Genomic DNA, 22,681 nt, shown 5'->3' with positions numbered 1-22,681 from the left:
ACTCCACTCACGACTCTCCTTTACCCCAGTCAAGTCTCATGTAGCCCAGGCTTGACTTTGAACCGATCCTTCTGTCTTCGTCTCCCTAGTTCCGGGTTCGAAGTTGTGTTACATCACACCTGGCCGGGAGGCCGCTCCATCTTTTTTTTTTTTTTATTAATTTATTTCAATGCTTTTATGACCTAGGGAAGGACTTCCTGACATTTCAGGGTGGTGGTTTTGTTTTTCTGAGTTTCCCGAGCACACCCTCCGGCCCCGGCCCCCGTCTCCTCCACCACCACCCCCGACCCCGTTTCCTCTACCAGCCAAAATGTCCCAGTTTGGAGAAAACAACCGCAAACACTACTTCGTTTCATTTTTGCCTAACTCTGGAGAAGTCAGGACCGCCAGGGGTGGGGGACGCTCTTTTAAAGGGTCGCTCAGGAAAGAGTAAGAGGGTGAGCCGCCTGGCCGGCAGGGGGCAGGCTGGTCCAGCTGGGCCTGTGACCACCGTCCTGCTCCCTCCCTGCCCCGGCCTGGCGCGCGGAGCTGTTGCCAGAGAGACGGAGCTTGGTTGGCAACCGTCACTAGGGAGCGCGGAGGGAGGACGCCCGGCCGCTCGGGAGTCCCGGAGGCAGGACGGCCCAAGGCTTTTGAGGAGTAAGGAAGGCCTCTGTAAGTGCGAAGTGCAGGGCATGGCCCGGGTGGGGGTCCCGCCCGGCAGGGCGAGGTTGTGGGACCTGGAGCACCCCAGAAAGAGCAAGTGGCGGCGCCTGGACCTAGGGGCTGCCCCTGCCCCTGCAGGCCTGGGCATAGAAGTTGTCCGGCTAAAGAGCTGGCAAAGTAGACATGGGAAATCATAGCAGCGCTTTTTCAAACAGAAATAAATTCTGTCTCGCCTCTCAGAGCCTTTTTTTTTTTTTTTTTTAAGAAAGATTGGGCTGGTCTAGAACTTAAAATGATCCTCCAGCCCTGTTCCTCCCAAATTTTTGTTTGTTGTAGGGGAAGATTGAGAGAATGTATCAGAGGAATTAATTAAAAAAAATTTTTTTTTTCGAGACAGGGTTTCTCTGTGTAGCTTTGGTGCCTGTCTTGGATCTCGCTCTGTAGACCAGGCTGGCCTCGAACTCACAGAGATCCACCTGCCTCTGCCTCCCGAGTGCTGGGATTAAAGGCGTGCGGTGCGCCACCACCGCCTGGCACTAATTAAAATTTTTTAAAAATTGTTTTTAATGTGTCTGTGTGTCTGCATACGTGTCTGCACACCACGTGTGCAGTACCTGTGGAGTCCAGAAGAGGGCATCAGACTCCCCTGGAACTCGCGTTACAGATGTGTTGGAACTGGGAATGAAACCCAGGTCCTCTGGAAGAGCAGTCGGTGCTTTTAACCACTGAGCCATGTCTCCAGCCCAGAACTAAAGTTTTGATTTTATTTACTTGTTTGTTTGTTTATTGGAGGGGACACATCCTATGTTGTATGTGTTGAGATCACATGACAACCTTTGGAAGTTGGTTTCCTCCTTCCACCATGTGAGTCCTGGGGGTCTGCCTCAGGTTGTAAGACTTGGGGTCTCATCTACCCCCCAGAGGACTTTTAAACTTTCAAGTTCTTTGAAAAAGCAGAGTTGCTTTTATCTCCATAATACCTACCGCCACCCCCTTCTGCAAGCTCTGGGCTGTATCTGTACTAAACACTTGACACATGCTACCCCAGTCTTTAAATCATGCTAGAATTTAGGATTCTCATGTTTAGTTTTGCCTGTGAGCAAGTTGGACCTCGGAAGGAAAAATGTGACTTGCTCCTGGTCACAGAACAAGGCTGGTTGGTGGGTGCGGGAGTGGAGGGACTGTAAAGCCCACTTCAGTCACCAGCCCGCCTTGTTCTTAGCCTGTCACTGGCATCTTTGCTAATGTCTGCCTTATGCATTGTGCTGCCTGTGGGAATATGAATTATTTAAAATGAGTTAGAAGGTGCTAAGATCATCCCTAGAAAGATTGGAGGCCTGGAAGTCGATATTCTGAAGATTTTTAAGATTTGAGCTAGGCTTTTCCCAAGAAGATGGCATCTCTTTTACTCCCAGGGGAAGGAACGGGAGTAACACATCAGGCAGCTGAAGCAGGAGGCAGAGGGGTCTGCTGAGTCTGTGTCAAATTTTTTTTCTAGAGGAATCCACAGGATGTCAGATACAGAAGAAAATCCCCCAGAGGAAACAGGAGAAAGTGTAGACACAGAAAAAGAAGAGGAATATAATCCAAGTTCTGAAGAAGAAAATCTGCAACAGAGTCTAACCGAAGACACAGTGTCGTGGGAGGAGCCTCAGGAGGAGGAGGGGCAGATAGAAGACGGAAAGAGAGCGAGAGGGGAGGAAGAGGAAGTGAGAGGGGAGGTGGAGGAAAAGAGAGGAGAGGAAGAGGAAGTGAGAGGGGAGGTGGAGGAAAAGAGAGGAGAGGAAGAGGAAGTGAGAGGGGAGGTGGAGGAAAAGAGAGGAGAGGAAGTGAGAGGGGCGGTGGAGGAAAAGAGAGGAGAGGAAGAGGAAGTGAGGGGTGGGGAAGAGGAAAAGAGAGGAGAGGAGGTGGAGGAAAAGAAGAGAGGTGAAGAAGAAAAAGGAGATGAGGAAGAGGACAAGGAAAAGGAAGAGGAGGAGCGCATGGGGGAGGGGCAGGAGGGAAGGGAAGAGGAGGAGAAAGAGAAGCCTGGGGAGGGAGAGAAAAAGGGAGGGACCGTCACAAAACAAGCAGCAAAGAAGTCTAAAAAGCTGGTCAACTTGGATGATATTGTCATCAGCTCTGAGTCCTCCACATCAGCATCTTCACTGGTGAGTTCAAACTGACTCATCCACCCCTTCATTCAGTTGTGTTAGCGGCGTGCTGAGTGTATGTCAGTCAGGGTATGCGGTGAAAAACCAAAGTGAGACACTGTCCTGAGGCTGGAGAGATGACTCGGCCAGTTAAGAGCCCTGGCTGCTTTTACTCAATGCTTGAGTTGGGTTCCCAGCATCCATGATAAAGTGTCCTATAACTCCAGCTCCAGGGAATCCGATGCCCTGTTCTGGACTCCTTGAGTACCTGTATAAAACACACACACACACACACACACACACACACACACACACACACACACACACTGAAAAGAAAAGAAAACTATAAGCTCTGTAGAGTAATTGTGAGATGCCAAGGAGGTGGTTTGATCCAGTTCGGAGGCTGGTCAGATCCAGTTTGGAGGCTGGTCAATGCAAGCTTCCATGAAGTCTGTACCTGCCTTGGAAAGGGCCAATGGATTAGCTGAAGATGTAACCAAGTTCCCGTGACATAATAGTGGTATTTCCCACAGCCTGCTCCCCAAGAAAGAACTCAGTGCTGGTCCAAAGGCAAACCTCTCAGTGGTGCTTAGAAGGGCCTACTGTGTGGTATTGCTGTGAGGCCAAGAATTAACCTGAACACAGCCATGATTCATTTCTTTTTTTCTTTTTCTTTTTCTCGAGACAGGGTTTCCCTGTGTAGCTTTGCGCCTTTACTGGAACTCACTTGGTAGCCCAGGCTGGCCTCAAACTCACAGAGATCAGCCTGCCTCTGCCTCCGGAGTGCTGGGATTACAGGCGTGTGCCACCACCGCCCGGCCATTAATTTTTTAATACAAAATGTCCCTGGCACAGGGGTAGAGAGAGAGGCTTAGAGGTTAAAAGCAGTAGCTGCTCTTCCAGAAGTCCTGAGTTCAATTCCCAGCAACCACATGGTAGCTTGCAACTATCTATAATGAGATCTGGTGCTCTCTTAAGGCATCCATGCAGACAGAATACTGTATATATAATAAATAGATAGATGATAGATAGATAGATAGATAGATAGATGATAGATAGATAGATAGATAGATAGATGATAGATAGATAGATAGATAGATAGATAGATAGATAGATAGATAGATAGATAGATAGACCTAAAATAATGTCCCAGGCTTCCTTTTGAACCACCTGTTATCATGACACTGGCTAACTGGGAATGGAACAAGGTGGTGAATGGGAAAATGTAGCCTGGGTACTACATGCAGGGTCAGAATCTTTGGTTTCTATTTCAAGACTGAAACCTCACAAAGTAACGAGTCGTCCATACACTCCCAAAGTCCTGAAGTAAGCGAGATGTTCAGAGAGGTCAGTCCGAACATTGAAATTACTGAAGCAGCTGCCGTCGGGTATGAGGAGGGAGAGATGGAGTCTCTCAGGTGGAAGTTACTGCAGGAAGTTAAGGAGGAAGCCAAGAGGGAGTCCGGACTCTCAGCCCAAGATCGGAGAGACAGAGGATCAAGAAACTCGGGAAAGCTGTCCTTCCTTCTCTCGGAAGAAGGGCAGATATCATCCCAGTTCAAAGGGAGTACCAAGATGTCCATGGTGTCCACCTCCACAGAAGACACCTTGTTCCAGAAGGAAGAGGTCTCCAAGGTGTACCCTTTGGTAAGTGTTGCAGTGTGTCTGTCATTCCTGGGTTTGGACAGTTCTGTGAGGGAGATAGGGCATCTGCATGTCTGGGAAGTTCCAGTGTGCATGTGCTTGTGTGTGTATGTGTGTTATGTGTGTGCACCCACATACATATGGAGGCCAGAGGATAACCTTGAGTGTCTTCTTCAGCTTCTGTTCACCATTATTATTATTACTTTTGTTTTGTTTTGTTTTGTTTGAAACAGGGTTTCTCTGTGTAGCCCTGGCTCTTCTGGAATTTACTATATAGGCCAGGCTGGCCTTGAACTCAGAGACTGGCCTGCCTCTGCCTCATGAGTGCTGGAATTAAAGGTGTGTTCTACCATCACTGCTGGGCTTTTTTTTTTTTTTTCCCCCATAAGGTTTCTCGTTGGCTTGGGATCTGTATTGAAAAGTAGCCTGGGCTGCCTGGCCAGTGACATCCATCTCCCACCCTCCTAAAAACCCCCGTCTCTGCCTCCCCAGCACTGGGATTACCAGCTACTCACTTCTGTCGTGCCTAGGCGGTTTTTGTTACTTAGAGGGGTTCTGAGGAGTAAACTCAGTCCTTTCACTTGGCAACTCTGGCCCAGGGGTGGGGAAAAAAAAAACCTTTTTAATACTTTTCAGACAAGCTATGTCTTTTAAAGTTCTGTCAAGAGTTGGGAGGGTTGGGGAGACACCCATGTGTTAGACCTGGAACTGGAAGACAACATCTGGGTTCAATAGCACTGCTCAGCAGGCCGGAAATGCCGGGCATAGTTTGACTGTTGCCTTGGCGACTCTGCGACGGAGACCCTGCCGTCTTTCCCTCTCTCTCTCTTCCTCCTTTCCCACCCTGTCTCTCTCCTTCCTCCCTCTGCGCTCTCTCTCTCTCTCTCTCTCTCTCTTTACCCTCTTCCTTCTTAGATGCTACCACTGTTCCTCCTCCGTGTCTACTTTTCTGCCTCCGCTAGGGGGAGACCTTTGAGAGGTCCCCAGACCCTCATGAGAAAAGCGACACACCTCTGGCCTTCCCTAGGAGGAATCTGTCCTTGCTGCTGCTGCTGACATGCATCCCAGGGAGGCACCATCTGCGAGGCACAAAAATACTGTCATTTCCCAGTGCGGGAGAAGGAGACCCCGCCCCCACTGCTTTCCCCATCTGCTGCTTTGTGGAAATTGGGTTTTTTTCCCCTTTATTTTCCCGAGCATCCATGCCTTCGGAAGATTGACTCTTATCTATGTAAAGAACTTAGTCCCGACACAGGGAGAGCTCACGTTAGATTTTGGTTTTTCTGTTTTACTTTGAGACAAGGTTTTGCTACATAGCCCAGGCTAGCCTTGAATGTACAACTCTCTTACCTCAGCCCCGAGTTCTAGGATTATAGACATGTACAACTTTGCCAATAGCCACTGGTTTCCTCCACCACTCTCTACCTTATTTATTTTTATTTAAGAAAGAATTTATATTGAAAAAAAAAGGAAGAAAAGAAAAAAGACTTTATAATGCATTTATTTGTGAGGGGGCACGCACAGCCTCCAGTGCACACAGGAAAGCCAGAGAACATCTTGCAGAGGTCACTTTCCCTTTCCCCGTCTTGTAGGTCTGGGCACTGAACTGATGTCCTCAGGTTTGGCGGCAAGCACCTTCATTCACTGAGCCATCTTGCCCACGTCCCACTTCATTTTTCTGAGAGCCTCTGGCTTAGTCTGAAGCTCAGCATTTCTTTTAGGCTAGTTGACTAGCAAGCCCCTGGGATCCTCCTGCCTCCACACCCCTTTGCTGAGGTTTCTTAATCAGTGTTCTGTTGCTGTGAAGAGACACCATGACCACGGCAACGGTTCTAAAATAAAGCATTGCTTACAGTTTCAGAGAGTTAGTCTGTGACCATCATGGCAGAGAATGTGGTAGTCGGGCAAGTAGGCAGGGGGACCAGCACGGAGCTGGAGCTAAGAGCTTACATCCTAATCTATCTGCAGGTAGCAGGCAGAAAGAGAGAGGCTGGACCTGGAGTGGGCTTTTAAAACCTCAAAGCCCACCCTCAGTGACATACTGGGGACTAAGTTTAAAAATACATGAACCTATGGGTACCATTTTTTCCCCCTGTTATTTTGTTTTTGTACTTTTCTAGACATGGTTTCTTTGTGTTGCTTTGGATCCTGTCCTGGAACTCACTCTGTTGACCAGGTTGGCCTCGAACTCCCAGAGATCCTCCTGCCTCTGCCTCCCTGAGTGCTGGGACCAAAGGTGTGTGTCACCACGACCAGCCCCAATGAGCCCTCTTTATGGTCCCTTGTTTTGTTTACTTGTCTATCCCAGGCTAGTTTTAAATGCACTGTGTAGCCAAGGCTAATCCACCTCTGAAGTGCCAGCATTACAGGCATGCACCACCATACCCAGCTGGAGCCTTTCCTTTCTCATGACTAATTTTAAAAGGACAAAATGAAGCTTTCAGGATGAACATGATGATCCTTTTAGGATTAGCAAGTCTCCAAAAGAACAGTTTGATTTGCATACACCAGCTTTTTTAGGACCAAGGCAAATATTAAGTAATTCTGTTCCTAGAAGGTGCAGCCTTGAGACGATTATAATTCCACAATTCTACCACTCACGCCCACACAATCCGAGATCTAAAAAGAAACACAAGTTCCAGGGAGCAGGCAGATGGGAACAAGAAGCGTGGGGAGCAAAGCTGCCCGAGAGAAGAGTCACCGTGTGTGTGACCGGCCGTGTGTCTCTCTTGGGAAGAAATGCCTGGTCCCACCGTTCAACTTCCTAAGTTTTTGTTCCAAGAGAAGAAAAGAAAGGCAGCTGTTGCCATATGCCTGGATGATTCAGTGATCTCCAGATGTTTGTCATCCAGCCTCCCACTCTCGATGCCGCTTTTAATTGATTAGATTTTTGTGTGTGGGAGAGCACAGCTTCAGGCTCAGGGGAAATTTGAGTGGACAGTAAGTACACAGAGTTTCCAAGTCCATATGCAAAAGCAAAGAGCCTTTATTGCAAGCTCGAGCTTGGGCTCTCTGTCCTGTTGGACAGCAGTTGGATCAGGGAGAACATCGAGCTGAGTTGAGGCAGGGTTTTTAAGGACTAAAGGATGGGGGGAGGGGAGGGGAATTCTGGATTCAGATGGGGGGGGTTGAACTCCTGATTGGGCAGGAGTGAGGTAACAGAAGTCTTGTCAAACAGGGATTGGCACTGGCGTTGCTGCAAGGAGATTGGCAACTTACATACAAGTGATGTAAGCTATGCTTTGTGTTCTAGAGCATCTAGCATTTGCCTGTCTAAGTTCTGACTGGTCTCCTGCAGGGCACAGTTCATGCTTTTCCTGGTTATTGTAAGGGTGAGGCCTGGTCCCCGTATTGTTTGTCTGCAGCCTGCCTGTCATGGCTGCACTAACGTCAAGTTAGGCCTCTTCAGTGCCACCGCCTCCAGATTCCCCTTCCGTTACCAGCTCACGTCCGCGTGGCACGTTTGCCAGCACCGATATGCCAACGTTAACGTGACCCTTAGCAGATGGCATTAGCAGCCAGGCGTGCCATACATTCCGTGGGCTTTGATGGGTGTGTAACTCCGAATGTCCGCCATTTCAGCCTCACTCCCTGCCCACCTCCCGCCCACTCCTCCTCCAGAACCCTGGCAGCCACTGGTCATTTCCAGGGTTGTTGTGCCCTTTCCAGAATGCCTTGGTTTCTCATTTCATAAAATTCTTCTTTTGGCATCGTTCCCAGAAGGGTGGATTTACTTACCTGGTGTCTGTCTGTCTGTCTGTGATGCTGGTATTGAACTCAGGGCCTTGCCCGTGCTAAGCAAGTATTCTACCACTGAGCTATGGAAAGCAGCAGCAGCAGCAGCAACAACCACGAAAACAGAAAACAAGGCAGAAGAACAAGTTATTCAGGCTGAACGCTCCCTTTCTTTTTTTCTTTTTGATTTTTCAAGACAGGGTTTCCCTGTGTTACAACTCTGGCTGACCTGGAACTTGCTCTGTAGACCAGGCTGGCCTTGAACTCACAGAGATCTGCCGTCCTCTGCCTCCCAAGTCCTGGGATTAAAGGGGTGTGCCACCACCGCCCTGCTGCTTCCCTTTCTTATAAACCTGCTAAGTGGGTTTATGACACCTTCTCCATCCCATGTTTTCAGGAAGTAATGGAATCCATCACATTAAGTACTTACTCAGTGTTAGTACCAAGTGGAGCTTCAGATCTGGGAAGTAAAGAACAGAAAAAGTGGTGGTTTTTGCTGTTGTTATTTATTTTTAATTATTTTATTTTTAAAAAGATTTATTTTTATTTTATGGGTATTGGCGTCTTGTCTGCATGCATGTCTGTGTATGGGTGTTGGATCCCCTGTAGCTGGAGTTACAGACAGTTGTGAACTACCATGTGGGTGCTGGGAATTGAACCCAGGTCCTCTGGAAGAGCAGCCAGTGCTCTTAACTGCTGAGCTATCTCTCCAGCCCAGAAAAAGTGTTTAATATGATGTTAAAGACCCTCTCTCTCTTCTGTCTCCCTTCCTCCCTCCCTCTCTCCCTCCCTCCCTCCCTCCTCTCATTTTTTTAGAAAAAGTAGGACAGTCATGAGGATGAGGAGTAAAAGGCCCCTTTACCTATGCAGTGAGTTTAAGGTCTGCTTGGGTTACGTGTGACCCTGTTTCAAGCACATAAAAAAGTTTCTTTTTTCCCCTTGGCTTGGCAGTCATTCTCCTCCAGAGGCGGGCAGGGTAGGGTACTCAGGAGCCACAGCTCTGGGCTCAGCATGCTTGAGGCTCCCTGTGTTTGTTTTTTGTCCTCCAGACCATGACCTGGTCCTTTGGATGGAACAGTTTCCTCCCCGTCTACTACATCCGGGATAACCAGAGAGTCATCCTCTACATCTGTGCGCACACCGCCATCATTTACAACGTCTTCAAGAATACACAGTACCACCTTCAGGTATGTGGGCTTGCTTTGTCTCCCTGTGAACAAAAAGATGTCTTTGTTTTTTTTTTTTTTTTTTTTTTGAGACAGGGACTCAGACATGGAGCCCAGACTGGCTCTAGGCTCTCAAACTTCCTGCTTCAGCCTCTGAAGTGGGAGGGATGACAGGCGTGTACCACCAGGCCGGGCTGGAAGAAGACTCCTGTAACTGACATACAGAACTTTGCCTTGGGTCCCAGGCTGACCTCAACGCCTCACTGTCATACCTTATGGCCTCTCCTTTTTCCAGAAAATTCTCCCTTTAGAGCAGTGGTTCTTAACCTTCCTAACACTGTGACCCTTTAATACAGTTCCTCATGTTTTAGTGGCTCCCCAACCATAAAATTATTTTTGTTGCTACTTCATAACTGTAATTCTGTTCCTGTTATGAATTGTAGTGTAAATATTTTTGGAGATAGAGGTTTACCAAAGGGTCTCGCCACCCATAGGTTGAGAACCGCTGCTTTTGAGACACATGTCACAACAGGTGAGGTGGCTCAGCCTGCCAGCACCGAGCCTGATGACATGAGTTTGGTCCCCAAGATCCACGTGGTGGAAGGAGAGAAACAACTCTCATGGGCTGTCCTCTGACCTCCACATTTGCACTATGGCAGGTGTGTGTGCATGCATACACACACACACACACACACACACACACACACACACTTGCACGCACGCATATGGGGATACATAAATAAATGCAATAAGTTAAAAGAAAATTTTAAAAGCACATGCTGTTGCCCACTGTCCATGAGTCTAATCAGTACCTAGTGGCTAACAGTCGTTGATACTAATTCTAACATTTCAAGAATTGGAAACATCTGGATTTTGTACATTTCTGAAAAAAACAAAAAACAAAACAAACAAACAAACAAAAAAAACCAAAGTGAACAAACAAACAAAAACCATGGCAACACAGATTATATCCCCACCGAAGTCTGGGGAGTCACGAAGGGCAGCTGTCCACTGGGGATACAGGCCCACATCCACTTAGACTCAGGTTCTCCATGCTGGAAGGTAGATGTCAGGGCCCGTGTGACAGAAGGAGAAATAGGCTCAGTGTCAAGGTGACTAGCCCAGACCGCATTAGTATGCAGTGGCTCTAGGTCTCAGGACTCGGAAGTACTCAGGAGCCAGGGGTCCTCCTACCCCCTCCACCCCCTGTTTCTACAGTGTTTCTTATTCTGCCCCTCCCTGGGCATCCTCCACGCCTGCCTTCCTCACACTGCTGGATTCCTCCATCCCTGACAGCTTGACCCCTTTCACTGGTCATTTCCTAAAATGTCCTGTCTGAGCGTCTACTGATCTACTGTTGACTTGGTTATTAGTTAATGTGTTGCCTTTTCATGAATGTGGGACATTAGAGGACCTTTTGTAGTCAATGCTAAGATCAAAAGGATCACTGAGTATTTCCCAAGCACCTAGGAAGTGCTCCGTGTGATACTGGGGATGCAACCTAAGGAATCTCCTTTCTGATAAAAACATCGAGCAAGCCCCATTGAAGCTGGATTAAGCATGTATCACCAAGTACAGGAACCACATAGGGACGGTGGCTGGGATGGGCAGGCAGCCCAGAAGGGTATAGCATAACCCACACGAGCCTAGCCATGCCCGTGCACCACCAGGACTGACCTTGACCATTTGTTTACAACCTAACATCCTAACCGCGGCTGGGTTTCGGATTATTTGTCTGTGGCCATGAACCAAACTGATCTAGCCCCATCCTCATGGATTTCCCAGGCTGTGATATCAACAAGCGTTGAAGCAGGGAGCATAAACAGATAAGCACAGAGTAAGCATCAAAGGAGATGTGAAGGTGCACTAAGGAAGTCATAATGCGAGAGACCTCGGGTTGGCTAGCAGGACCTGAGAAAATCCTGTTTCTGCTGAGACCTGAAAAATGAGAAAAATGAGCCAACAAGACAGTCTGGTGAAGAACCTTCCAAACAGGAAGGAGAGGAAGAAAAATGGGGACCATGTCCTGTGAGAGTGTTGTCATCAAGTCAGGTGGTGGCAGCGGTGGCGCACGCCTTTAACCCCAGCACTCGGGAGGCAGAGGAAGGTGGATCTCTGTGAGTTCGAGGCCAGCCTGGACTACAGAGCGAGATCCAGGACAGCCAGGGCTACACAGTGAAACCCTGTTGCTGTGGAATAATCCTTTTGTACACTGAAGATTTGTGAATCTGATTGGTTTAATAAAAAGCTGATTGGCTGGTAGCCAGGCAGGAATTATACAGCAGAATGATGGGAGAAGGAGGGCGGAGCCAGAAGGATATCCTGAGGAATCAGGACATGTAGAAAATGAGGTAACAAGACATGAGCCATGTGGCAAAGCATAGATAAGAAATATGGGTTAATTTATATGTAAGAGTTAGGTAGTAACAAGCCTGAGCTATTCGCAGATCATTTATAATTTATATTAAGTCTCTGAGTCAGTTATTTGGGAACAGGAGGTTGGGACAGGAAAACTCCACCTACAACATGTCTTGGGGAGGCAGAGAAAAGTGCTGTTGTCTTTGATTATGCTTCTGGAAGATTCCTTTGTCGTGTGGGGGAAATGACTAGGGTGTTAAGACTGGATCAGAAAACAGTGACCTGCAGAGCTGTTCAGTGATCTAAGGTGAGTAGTGTTTGTGGAGGACGAAGCCAGCAGGGAGTTCAGAGGTCCTGGTTGGGTAGACAATTTACCTCCATCCCGAGAGAGGACCTATTCTTTTGGAGAGTATAGCTCCTTCAGGCTTGTGGAGGAAGAGAAAGCTTGGGAACCACCCCCAACCCCAACAAGAGATAGACCTCTGGGAGGGCCCATGGAAGTCGCTTCCCAGGCAGGCAAGCTTTGGAAAGAGCTCAGGGCTATGTGGACTCAGCCCTCCTTGAGGTCCACACCAGGCCCCATCCTTACTGTTTATAAATGTGTCTTCTTCGTATCCACAGGGCCACCCTAACATCATCTCCTGCCTCTGTGTCAGCGAAGACAGGCGATGGGTCGCCACAGCAGACAAAGGACCGGACTGCCTCATAATTATATGGGACTCCTTCACAGGGTAGGCTCCGTGTGGTCAAATCTTCCTCGTTCTAATTCCTGCAGAGGATCATCAGCCACTGTGACCAGGAAAGGGCTAAATAATATTGTTGCCAAGAAACTTGGTTTGTTGGTGGCCCAGAGGAGACTGGACCAAGGGAGGGTCACAGTAACCCAGCTCGTGAAAGGGTAGAACATACACTGGATGCTAAATCTGTCACAATCGGGAACCTCACTTCTATATCAGATTTTCATTGAAGTTCTTTTTTCTTTTAACAGGGTCCTCTGCAGCCTTTACCTATAACCAGTCCTCTCTTTCAGTCCATTGTTCTCTGTCTCTCTGTGTATGTGTGTGTAGTTTTCTCTTTAACTAACTACTTACTCTGTGTGTGTGTGTGTATGTGTGTGTGTGTGTGTGTGTGTGTGTGTGTGTGTCCACATATGCCACAGTACATGTGTGGGGTTCATAGATACTTGTGGGAGATGGTTCTCTCCTTCTATGTGGGATCTAGGGTGTTGAACAATCAATCTCGCCAGCAGGTGCCTGTTCACATTGATCCATCTCACCAGCCCTATTTTATTTTATTTTTTTGGTTTTTTCAAGACAGGGTTTCTCCGTGTAGTTTTGGAGCCTGTCCTGGATCTCGCTCTGTAGACCTCGAACTCACAGAGATCCGCCTGGCTCTGCCTCCCGAGTGCTGGGATTAAAGGCGTGAGCCACCCCTCCCACCCCACTTTTTATTTTTATTGTTTATTTTTGGGTTGTTTTGAGACAGGGTTTTGCTATAGATCCAGCCTGTCCTTGAACACGCGATCCTCCTGAGTACTGGGGTTGGAAGTGTGCACCACCACATCGGGCAGCCATTTTTAAATGGGTAATCCAGTGGCACACCACGGGGATACTCCACTTCCCGATATTGCCACCACTGCAATAGCAGTTGCGTTCTCCCCCAGCTCCTCCGACACACCAGCCTCCACGCATGTGTTACTCCGGACATTGCCTGGGAACCGAGTCACGGAAGCTTGTGGACTCTGTGCTTCTCTCATGGAGCTTAACACCCTTAAAGCTCGCCCCTGTTACACCATTCCAGTCTTTTTTGGTTTAAAAATATATATATATATTTATTTAGAGACTTGAGCACTTGGCTCAGTGGTTAGGATGACGGATTGCTCTTCTAGACGGCCCGGGGTTCGATTCCCGTCCCCCACAAGACAGCGCTCAGCCCTCTCTAATTCCAATCCCAGGGAATCCTACGCCCTCTTCTGGCCTCTGGGGGCACTGCATGCACATGGTGTACATATGCACGTGAAACACCCATACACAAACACACAAATAATTAAGTATCAGATCTCCCGGAAATGGAGTTACAGGGGATCGCGAGCTGCCGTGTGGGTGCTGGGAACCAAACCCAGCTCCTCTTAACTGCTGAGCCGCCTCGCCAGCCCTGCGCTGTCTTTCAAATTCCGTTGACCCTCAGCAATGAGGCATGACTAGTCACGGAAGACATTCGTCACAATTTTTATGAAAACCTATGTGAATGATTTTAGCTGAAAATTGAAGTCTGCACTGGCCATCATCGCCGGTTACAGCGCTTTTTCCAGTGATAATCAGTCAGGCGCGCTTCCTTCTAGAACATCTGCTACTGATTTAAACATACTCAGAGGGCCTTCATCCTGTGGTTTTTCTGCCCAGAATTTTGTACAGTCATTTCCCGAGAATAAATCTGATGGTGTAGCTCTCTTGACCCTGGCTTACAGAGAACACATGCCCAGCACCAGAGCCATGAAGGCTCTTTCCTCAGACAGGGAACTGTCCCACCTGTACGCCCCAGGGCCCTGTGGGCTGTGTGGCGCCCCACGTTTTCTTGCTACAGAGCTCCCGTGACAGCTGCTATGAACAGTCCTCTGTGTGCCACTGGCTGGGACAAAGTCTGTGCTCAGCTGAAGGACACTGGCTCTCTGTCGTCTGGGCAGCGTCAGCTAACTAAAATGCAGCCCCAGACATTCACATGCAGCCCTCACATCCTTAGGAATGATAGCATGCAGTTCATAGCGGGAGAATGGACTGCAGCCCTGGAGAGGTTTCGAATCAGATAACTCAGCTCTGTGTAGTATTTACATAGGTATGACCCAAAAAACTTGTTCATAACTTTAGGACTGCATAAAGTTTAAGAGAATTTGACGTATCAGAGTCTCTAGCAGATTAGATTTGTGATTCTAATTGAAAATGTGTGGCTGATTTAGACTTCCAATTTTAAATAGAAATCATTTTAGCTTTATAAATAGTGTTAGAAATACTTACAAAAGCTGAAGGTTTACCATATTTGTGGATACATTTATTAGACTTATAGGAATTACTTCAGTATTAGTGAGAAATTTGTTTCTTAATTAGACCACAAAAAACATAAAACCAAATATATTTCCACACCCAGCTTAAAAAGCGTTTTTAATGGGGTTGGGGATTTAGCTCAGTGGTAGAGCACTTGCCTAGCAAGCACAAGGCCCTGGGTTCAATCCTCAGCTAAAAAAAAAAAAAAGCATTTTTAAGATTAATAGCCAAATTTGTAGAGTCATACATTAATCAAACCTGCACAAAGGTGACTGAGAAAAATATGCTACACTCATAAAGTGAGTAGGATGAGTAGGATTTGTTTGGAGACAGTGACCTCCTAGATAATCTAGGGTGACCTGGAATTCACTGTGTAGCCCAGACTGGCCTGACACTCAGGACCCTCCCGTCTCAGCCTCTAGGCTGACAGATGTTGGCCACCACACTCAGCTAACCTTTTGCTGTGGTCATGGCTGCAGTACTAGGGATTGAACCTGGGGTCATACACAGGCTCTGTGGGCACCCCCTCACTGAATTACATCCCTGGCCCTGAGTAAGACTTTCCAATTGAACAAAAACCTTAAGGAAAAAATAGTGTTTTTCTTTAATTTGTTACTTTAATAAAGAGAATATTAAATTCTAAGACCAGAAACAGCCTCTGAATAATCTTTTATGGGCCATAAGTTATCAGATCAGATATCATAAAACTCAAACCAGGGACCCAACCTGTAGGTGGACTTTCTCTGTCTGGCCAGCAGGCTCTCAAATAACCACACAGAGACTTATTACTAATATTAAATGCTTGGTTGATAGCTTAGGCTTGTTACTAACCCCCTATATCTTAAATTAATCCGTATTTCTTATCTCTGATCTATCATGTGGCAGAACCTTTTCTCAGTACAGCATGTTTATCTCCTGCTTCCTCTGCGGCTGCCTGGTGACTCCACCTTTCTCCCCAGCATTCTCTCTGCCCCAAAAAGCCTGCCTAGCTATTGGCTGTTCAGCTGTTTGTCAAACCAATCTGAGTGACAAATCTTCACAGTATACAAAGGAATTATTCCACAGCACCAAGCTGGGCTACAATAGTGAAAAAAAAAATTTCTCTGAGTCTATGCTGGTGTAGCCCATTGGGTCCACATTGTTCCTTACTGGTCTAGCTACAATAGTGCGACTGGTCCGCCCCCAGAGGCAATACTAGGCTTTGGGCAAATTTCTTTCTTTCTTTTTTAAGGTTTATTTATTTATTATGTATACAGTGTTCTGTCTGCATGTATGCTTGCAGGCCAGAAGAGGGCGCCAGATCTCATTACAGATGGTTGTGAGCCACCATGTGGGTGCTGGGACTTGAACTCAGGACCTCTGGAAGAACAGCCAGTGCTCTTAACCGCTGAGCCCCTGGGCACATTTCTTAACTTCTCTCTAGCCTTGGAAATGTTGATGTGAAGTGGGTGACAGGAGAAGCAGCCTCACTGGCCGCTGTTGAACATGGCGACACCTGGGGTCCAGAGCCTGACACAATCCGATGTTCAATAGGCGGCATCTGCCATTAGCGCAGTGTCACAGCCTGGTGTTTTTCTCTCTACCAGCTACATTGTCACAGGTGACATTAAGGGCAGCATCAAGTTCTACGACCACACCCTGTCTGTTGTCAACTGGTACAGTAACTTCAAACTAGGTGCCATCAGGACTCTGTCCTTTTCAAAGGCCCCGGCAAGTCCGCCTACCGAGAAATCCAACCTCCCCATAGACTGCACTTTAAAAGGTGACCTTTTCGTCGTCAGGTGAGTCGTTAATGAATGTCACCACTTGGATGGCCCGAAATGACTGATGGCCCCTTTCAGCCTGCATGCAGTGCAGTGAATGTTCCTCGTGTTCCTAGGATATAGAGTGGAGAGTTCACCTTCCTAGTTTTACAGGTGGCTCTCCTTGGCTGATTGCAGTAGGTATTGGATTGTTTTGATTTGTTTTGGTTTGGTTTTGGTTTTTCGAGATAGGGTTTAACTGTGTAGCCTGGACTATCCTGGAATACACACTGTAGACCAGGTTAGCCTGGAACTCAGAGATCCGCCTGCCTCTGCCTCCCGAGTGCTGGGATTACAGGTGTGTGACACTACCACTTGACTTGTGTGTTTTGTTTTGTTTTGTTTTTCAAGACAGGATTTCTCTGTGCTGCCCTGGAGATTTTTTTTCTAATTAGTTAAAGGTTTTAACTACTTAGCTGCCTGAGTAACTGGAAGCTGGGTGGCCTTTATCCCCGAGTACTTGTCTCCACTGTGCCTGGGGCCCTTGGCCGTGGAGTGACCTCATTTCTTGGAGCTGAGCTTGTCCTAGCCACCGAGGTTAAAGGCACTGGGTAATCAGTAGCCATAACATTTCAGGACTGAATTATCTGCACGTCTGCTTAATTACCCTTGCAGTCTTTACAGGCACATCTGTATGTGTACACCCGACTCCATATTTGCATACACAAATGAATATTTGCATGTGTAGATTAGCTAATTGTACAACTGACTGTCCATCTGCATACTTAATGACTCAATTTACATGAGGAAAAGGGGGCTTTTTTCACTTGCAAATGGAGGCTGTTGGTATATTTTTGGAGATGTTGGGTTAATAATGTCACCAAATTATAGACGACAAAGGCGGTTCATGGGCAATTAGAAGCAGAATGGCTGGTGTGGCCATTCTCTGCAAACACTGATCCTGTTGGGTCTCTCTCCGGCAAACAGGAATTTTATTATCGGAACATTTGATGCCACCGTGTACCACATGACGGCAGATGGCACCAAACTTGAGAAGCTCTTTGTGGAGCCTAGAGATGCCGTCTATGCCATCTCCTGCCACCCGTACCAACCCCTCATCGCGGTTGGAAGTGTCTGTGGGATGATCAAGGTGTGGGACTACGAAAAGAAGATGTATCTGTTCAGCAGGGCCTTCGAGAAGGGGCTTGGGGTCCAGAGTCTGACCTACAACCCCGAAGGTACTCCCACAGTCACAGGATCCAAGATACCCACAGAGGCCGGTTGTCCCTCTCCCCAGCCTTGCACACAGCTGTACCTTAGCGACCTCCTCCCCAAGTGTCTCTCTTCCCATTTTCTCTGTGGTGTTTTCTTTTTTACTTTTTTCCGGAGCTGAGGACCGAACCCAGGGCCTTGTGCTTGCTAGGCAAGTGCTCTACAACTGAGCTAAATCCTCAACCCCTGTTTTTTTTTTTTCTTTTGCTTATTGCCAACAAGCAAAGCCTGCCGCAGACTCACCCCTGGAATGAAGGAAGTCTTTTTTTTTTTTTTATTTAACTTATTTTATTTTATTTTTTAACTTTATGTACATAGGTGTTTTGCCATTGGTGTCAGATCCCTGCAACTGGAATTACAGACACTGGTGATCTGTCATGTGGGTGCTGGGAATTGAACCCGGGTCCTCTGCGAGAGCAGCCAGTGCTCTTAGCCATTGAGCCTTCTCTCCAGCCCCCAAGGAAGTCCTCATTTCTATCACTGTCCTCTGGCTTGTCTTTTCAGGATCCCTGCTTGGAGCTGGATTCACTGAGGGGACAGTTTATATTCTCGACGCGATGTCTCTAGAAAATGAAATTCCAGAGCCCTTCAAATATTCCAGAACGAGTGTGTCTCACGTCAGCTTCTCCCATGACTCCAACTACATGGCGACGGCTGTGAGTCCTTCCCTCTGCTCAGGGCTCTTTCCGAACAAAGAGGCGAGGAGTATGAGGAAAGCAGGGCTCATGTCCCAGTCAGGCTGTGGTTCAAAGGGGAGGGGAGTGGGTTGGTGAGGCACAAGGACTTCCACAGGCAGACAGGAGCAAGGCCTCAGAACTTCCAGACTTGGATTCTGCAGACCCAGGAGCTGGCTGTCGCGTTTCTGGACCCCCATCTCTCTGGACCCCATCCTTCCTCCTCACTCATTTTGGCAAGGCAGTCTCCTCATTGGTCTCAAGGTCCTTCCTCAGAGTTTCAGACTCTGTGACTAGGGCATGGGATCTCAGGAAAGCGGTTCTGGCTGACCCCTGGTCTGCCTTTCTGTCAGGTGTGGCAGGGTGGGGTGGTGGCGGTGAGGAGGAGGAGGAGGAGGAGAAGGAGGAAGGTCCTCATGGGGCCACTTCCCTCTGGCATCCCACTACATCCAGCCTGGCCTGTACATGCAGCACCGCTAAGGTTCAGAACTGTACTGGCACCCAGCACGGACATCGGGCCTTCCTGCTGGCTGCTCTCTGCCACTCTGTACCCGTACCAGGCCTGTTTTACTTTCTGTAGTAGGGAAAAGTAGGCAGGACAAAGGCAGAAAGCCTCGGGGCCATGGCTTTCCCTGGGGCACCGTGTAAGAGCGTGGGAGGAGGAGTGAGACTGGCCTCACACCAGTATCCTCAGTCTCCTGGTCTGCAGAATGGGCACCACGCTTTCTCCTTGTTCTGCCGTGCTAAGATTTACTTTTGGACAAGAGGTTCTGAAGGCCAACGGGTCTGAGAGCCATGATGGCAAGTCTCAGATCCTCAAGTCAGGAGACGACTTCTGCTCTTGCTCCTCTAGGATGTCAGTTTCACCGTGGCCGTGTATAAGGTGGTGGTCATAAACGGCCAGAGGGTCTGGGAATATTTGGCGAGGCTCCGCTCTCATCATAACAGCATCCAAAGCCTCCTGTTTGGCGTTCACCTGGACAGCAACGAGCCCAGGCTGCTGAGCCTCGGGAAAGACAGGTTCCTGGTGAGCTGTTAAGTTCGGGTTGCTCATCACCAGCACCATACCCCCCACACACCTCACCCCACCCCTGTCCTGCCCATTTCATCCCTAACATTTTGTGCAAACTCCACCATGGGAGCACGTTTTTAGGTTCCTCGTGGCTTTACCCAGCAGATCCACATAGAGGATGATTAGGACCGCGGGCCTGAGTGCAGGCGTCTGAGATGGTCTGCACTTGGCTGTGCTGGGGGAGGAGGTCTTTTGCTCTACCCCTTGGCGTCTCTATAAATACCCTGGGGCAGAGACAGTGCGGGCCCATTGGAATAGGTTCCAGGTCCTCTCGAGGCTGTCCTTTATTTTCTATCTGTTTATCTCCACAATCTAAATCCTTCTAATATTTCCTGTTGCTCACACTCAAGAAAACTCTGGGGAACTGTGGGGTTGGTGGGCAAATGCCCCGCACTCCACCTACAACGTGTCCAGAAAAATAACTGTATGGTGAAGTCTGGCAAAGCTCTCTGAGGTGAGGGCTCACGTGGCTCATGTCCTGAGGTGGGGATTTTGGGCAGGAGGGCAGCAGGGAGGGTGTGTCCCGTCGTGTCCCCCCCCACACACACACACAGGACAGATGATGCGGCTGCCTTCACCTCCCAGAGACCACGGGGAAAGCTGACACTTGCTGAGACCTCCTCGGCATCCAGAGGTCAGGGCGAGACCGTGACTTACATGAGAAAACCGCAGGACAGGGGACAGAGCAGACACTGTGAGGCAGCCCAAAACATTGAGCAAAACCGACTTGGGGAAAGAAAAGAGTTTACTTGGCCTATACCTGACAGTCCCTCATTCAGGGAAGCTGGAGGCGGGGAACCTGGAGGCAGGGAACCTGGAGACAGGAACCTAGAGACAGGAGCTGAGGCAGAACTGAGGCTAAGGCCCTGGAAGAGTGCTGTTTACTGGCTGCTTTCCATGGCTCGCTCAGTTACTTTCTCATACAGCCCAAGCCCACGGGCCCATGGTCATGGCCTCAGGCCAATCTGATGGAGGCAATTCCTCAAGTGAGGGTCCCTCTCCCCAGGTGAGACTATTTTGAATCAGCTTGACAAAAACTAACCAGAGCAGTAGGGGCAGTGGGTGATTTATCAGGTCAACCCTTACCCACTCAGAAGCGACCACTCACGGCGTCTCCACCCACCCCTGCTCCCATCCTCCCCCATCCTTCCCGGTCCTTCCTCCAGGCCTGCCTTTTCCCCTTATGTCATCTGTATTCTTGGGGCCAGACCGTGCAGGCTGCTGCTAATCTGGGGCCATCCAGTGCCATGATTTAGGTTTGAATTCATTCCCAAGATGAGGGAAAGGGGTGAGGCTGAAGTTAATCCATCGTCGGAGTTCAACTTAAGTCCTCACACTCCACGGCACTTCTTGGCTGCGAGTCCCTGGGGAGGCCACGCTGAATGTCTCTGACACCTGACTTGGGGGTCCACGGGTGTGATGGTTTTGGGTGCTGAGCCCGCCATCCTGCTTCCTGTGAGTGCTTTGTGAAGGTGGCACCCAGGTGTAGAGTCAGGGAACTTAGGGACCCAGCCAGTTACCATACAGGTCGACACCCAAGGCCTGAAGTTTCTCAGCCAAGTTTGCCCTTTTGAGGGAGAGGGGGTGAACAGCCCTCTCACAGGGGTCACCTAAGACCATCAGAAAACACAGATACTGGGCTGGAGAGATGGCTCAGAGGTTAAGAGCACTGACTGCTCTTCCTGAGGTCCTGAGTTCAAGTCCCAGCAACCACATGGTGGCTCAGAACCATCTGTAATGAGAATTGGTGCCCCTGGTGCCCTCTTCTAGCATACAGTGTATAATAATAGATAAATAAAATCTTTTTTTAAAAAAGAAAGAAAACACAGATACTTAATTACAATTCATCACAGTAGGAAAATTACAACTATAAAGTAGCAATGAAAATAAATTTCTTTTTGTTTTTTTTTGAGACAGGGTTTCTCTGTAGCTTTGGAGCCTGTCCTGGACTAGCTCTGTAGCCCAGGCTGGCCTCGAACTCACAGAGATCCACCTGCCTCTTTCTCCCGAGTGCTGGGATTACAGGCGTGTGCCACCACCGCCTGGCTGAAAATCATTTTATGGTTAGGGGTCATCACAACATGAGGAACTGTATTAAAGGGTGGCAGGGTGAGGAAGGCTGAGAACCACTGAGCCTGGGTCTTCATGCGTCCCCTGTGCACCTCTGCAGATCGAGTACAATCTTATCAAGAGCTACAAAGACCACCTGGAAGTGCTGGACATTCACCGCACCGACCAGGGCACCTACCCGACCTGTATGATCTGGTACCCGCCGCTCACCAAGGAACTCTTCCTGCTTGTCTGTAACAGCTGCTACAAAGTGAAGCTTTTCAATTCCACCACAAAAATGTGCAGGTGAGCACCAGGGCGTCCCACTAATGTGCAGGCTACCCCCACTTTTCAGCCCTCAGTTGGTAACAGCTCATCCCGTTCCCTTCTCAAAGGGAGAAACTGAGTCACAGATCATGTAAGTCAGGTTCACCCAAAAGCACACAGCGGATCCATGCCTGAGGAAGGATGCCAGCCTGGGGTCCTTGCTTTCTGCCAGGTGCCAGGGAGGTAAGGGTCCCAGAGCTTGGTGCCCATGTATCTCTGAAGGACACAGCTCTGGAACCTGGAAGTCACTGGTGTTCCCAAACCCGCCATCTTTTTTCCATCCAGGAGAAAAACAAAACAAAACAAACCCAACTATTTAAGAAAACACGACAGTTGTTTGATTTGTGTTGTGGTTGTTTTGATTTGATTTTGAGAGAGGGTCTTACTCTGTAGTCCTGGCCTGTGCCTCCTGAGTCCTGGGATCACAGGTGTGTGCTACCACGCCTGAGTCTTCGCACGCTGCTTCCCAAAGGAGCTTTAGGTCCAGCTAATCACATTCATTTGTTCATTCCTAACATGGGCCAGGTGGTGTCCTGGGTGGTGAAGGTGGGTACAAAGCGCCACCATGGGGCGAGCACGTCAGTGATGGGGGAGACACAGGAGTGAGGAGGTGGGGGGTGGCAGTGCCGTGCGGAATGACTGGAGCCTCAGGTGTCCAGAGGGAGTTCCTGGGGGGCAGATGGGCTGCTGTCTTCCAAGAGTACCCGGGGCGGGGCGTCTTAGGGAGGAAGGAGTAAATCGGGACATGAACATTTGGGGGAAAGCCCACAGACAGGATCTGTAAGAACAAGGTGTTTGGGGTCTAAAGTTCTTAGAAAGTGGCTCGG

General features: G+C 48.7%; 1 protein-coding gene across 1 annotated transcript in view; it reads left to right on the top strand.

Annotated features, from left to right (window-relative positions):
• The first annotated feature begins 550 nt into the window (after positions 1-550).
• Cfap251 (cilia and flagella associated protein 251) overlaps positions 551-22,681 on the top strand; it is a 60,453-nt gene continuing 38,322 nt past the window's right edge. The window contains exons 1-11 of the mRNA XM_036171646.1: positions 551-654; positions 2,144-2,354; positions 2,673-2,795; positions 4,053-4,424; positions 9,206-9,343; positions 12,302-12,411; positions 16,305-16,499; positions 17,448-17,698; positions 18,237-18,388; positions 19,260-19,433; positions 21,649-21,833. Coding sequence (XP_036027539.1) covers positions 2,157-2,354; positions 2,673-2,795; positions 4,053-4,424; positions 9,206-9,343; positions 12,302-12,411; positions 16,305-16,499; positions 17,448-17,698; positions 18,237-18,388; positions 19,260-19,433; positions 21,649-21,833 — 1,898 coding nt within the window. The 5' untranslated portion in view covers positions 551-654; positions 2,144-2,156. The remainder of the gene's footprint in view (positions 655-2,143; positions 2,355-2,672; positions 2,796-4,052; positions 4,425-9,205; positions 9,344-12,301; positions 12,412-16,304; positions 16,500-17,447; positions 17,699-18,236; positions 18,389-19,259; positions 19,434-21,648; positions 21,834-22,681) is intronic.

This window comes from Onychomys torridus, chromosome 22 (genome assembly GCF_903995425.1).
Source record: "Onychomys torridus chromosome 22, mOncTor1.1, whole genome shotgun sequence".
NCBI lineage: Eukaryota > Metazoa > Chordata > Mammalia > Rodentia > Cricetidae > Onychomys > Onychomys torridus.
This window is presented reverse-complemented; position numbering and strand designations above follow the sequence as displayed.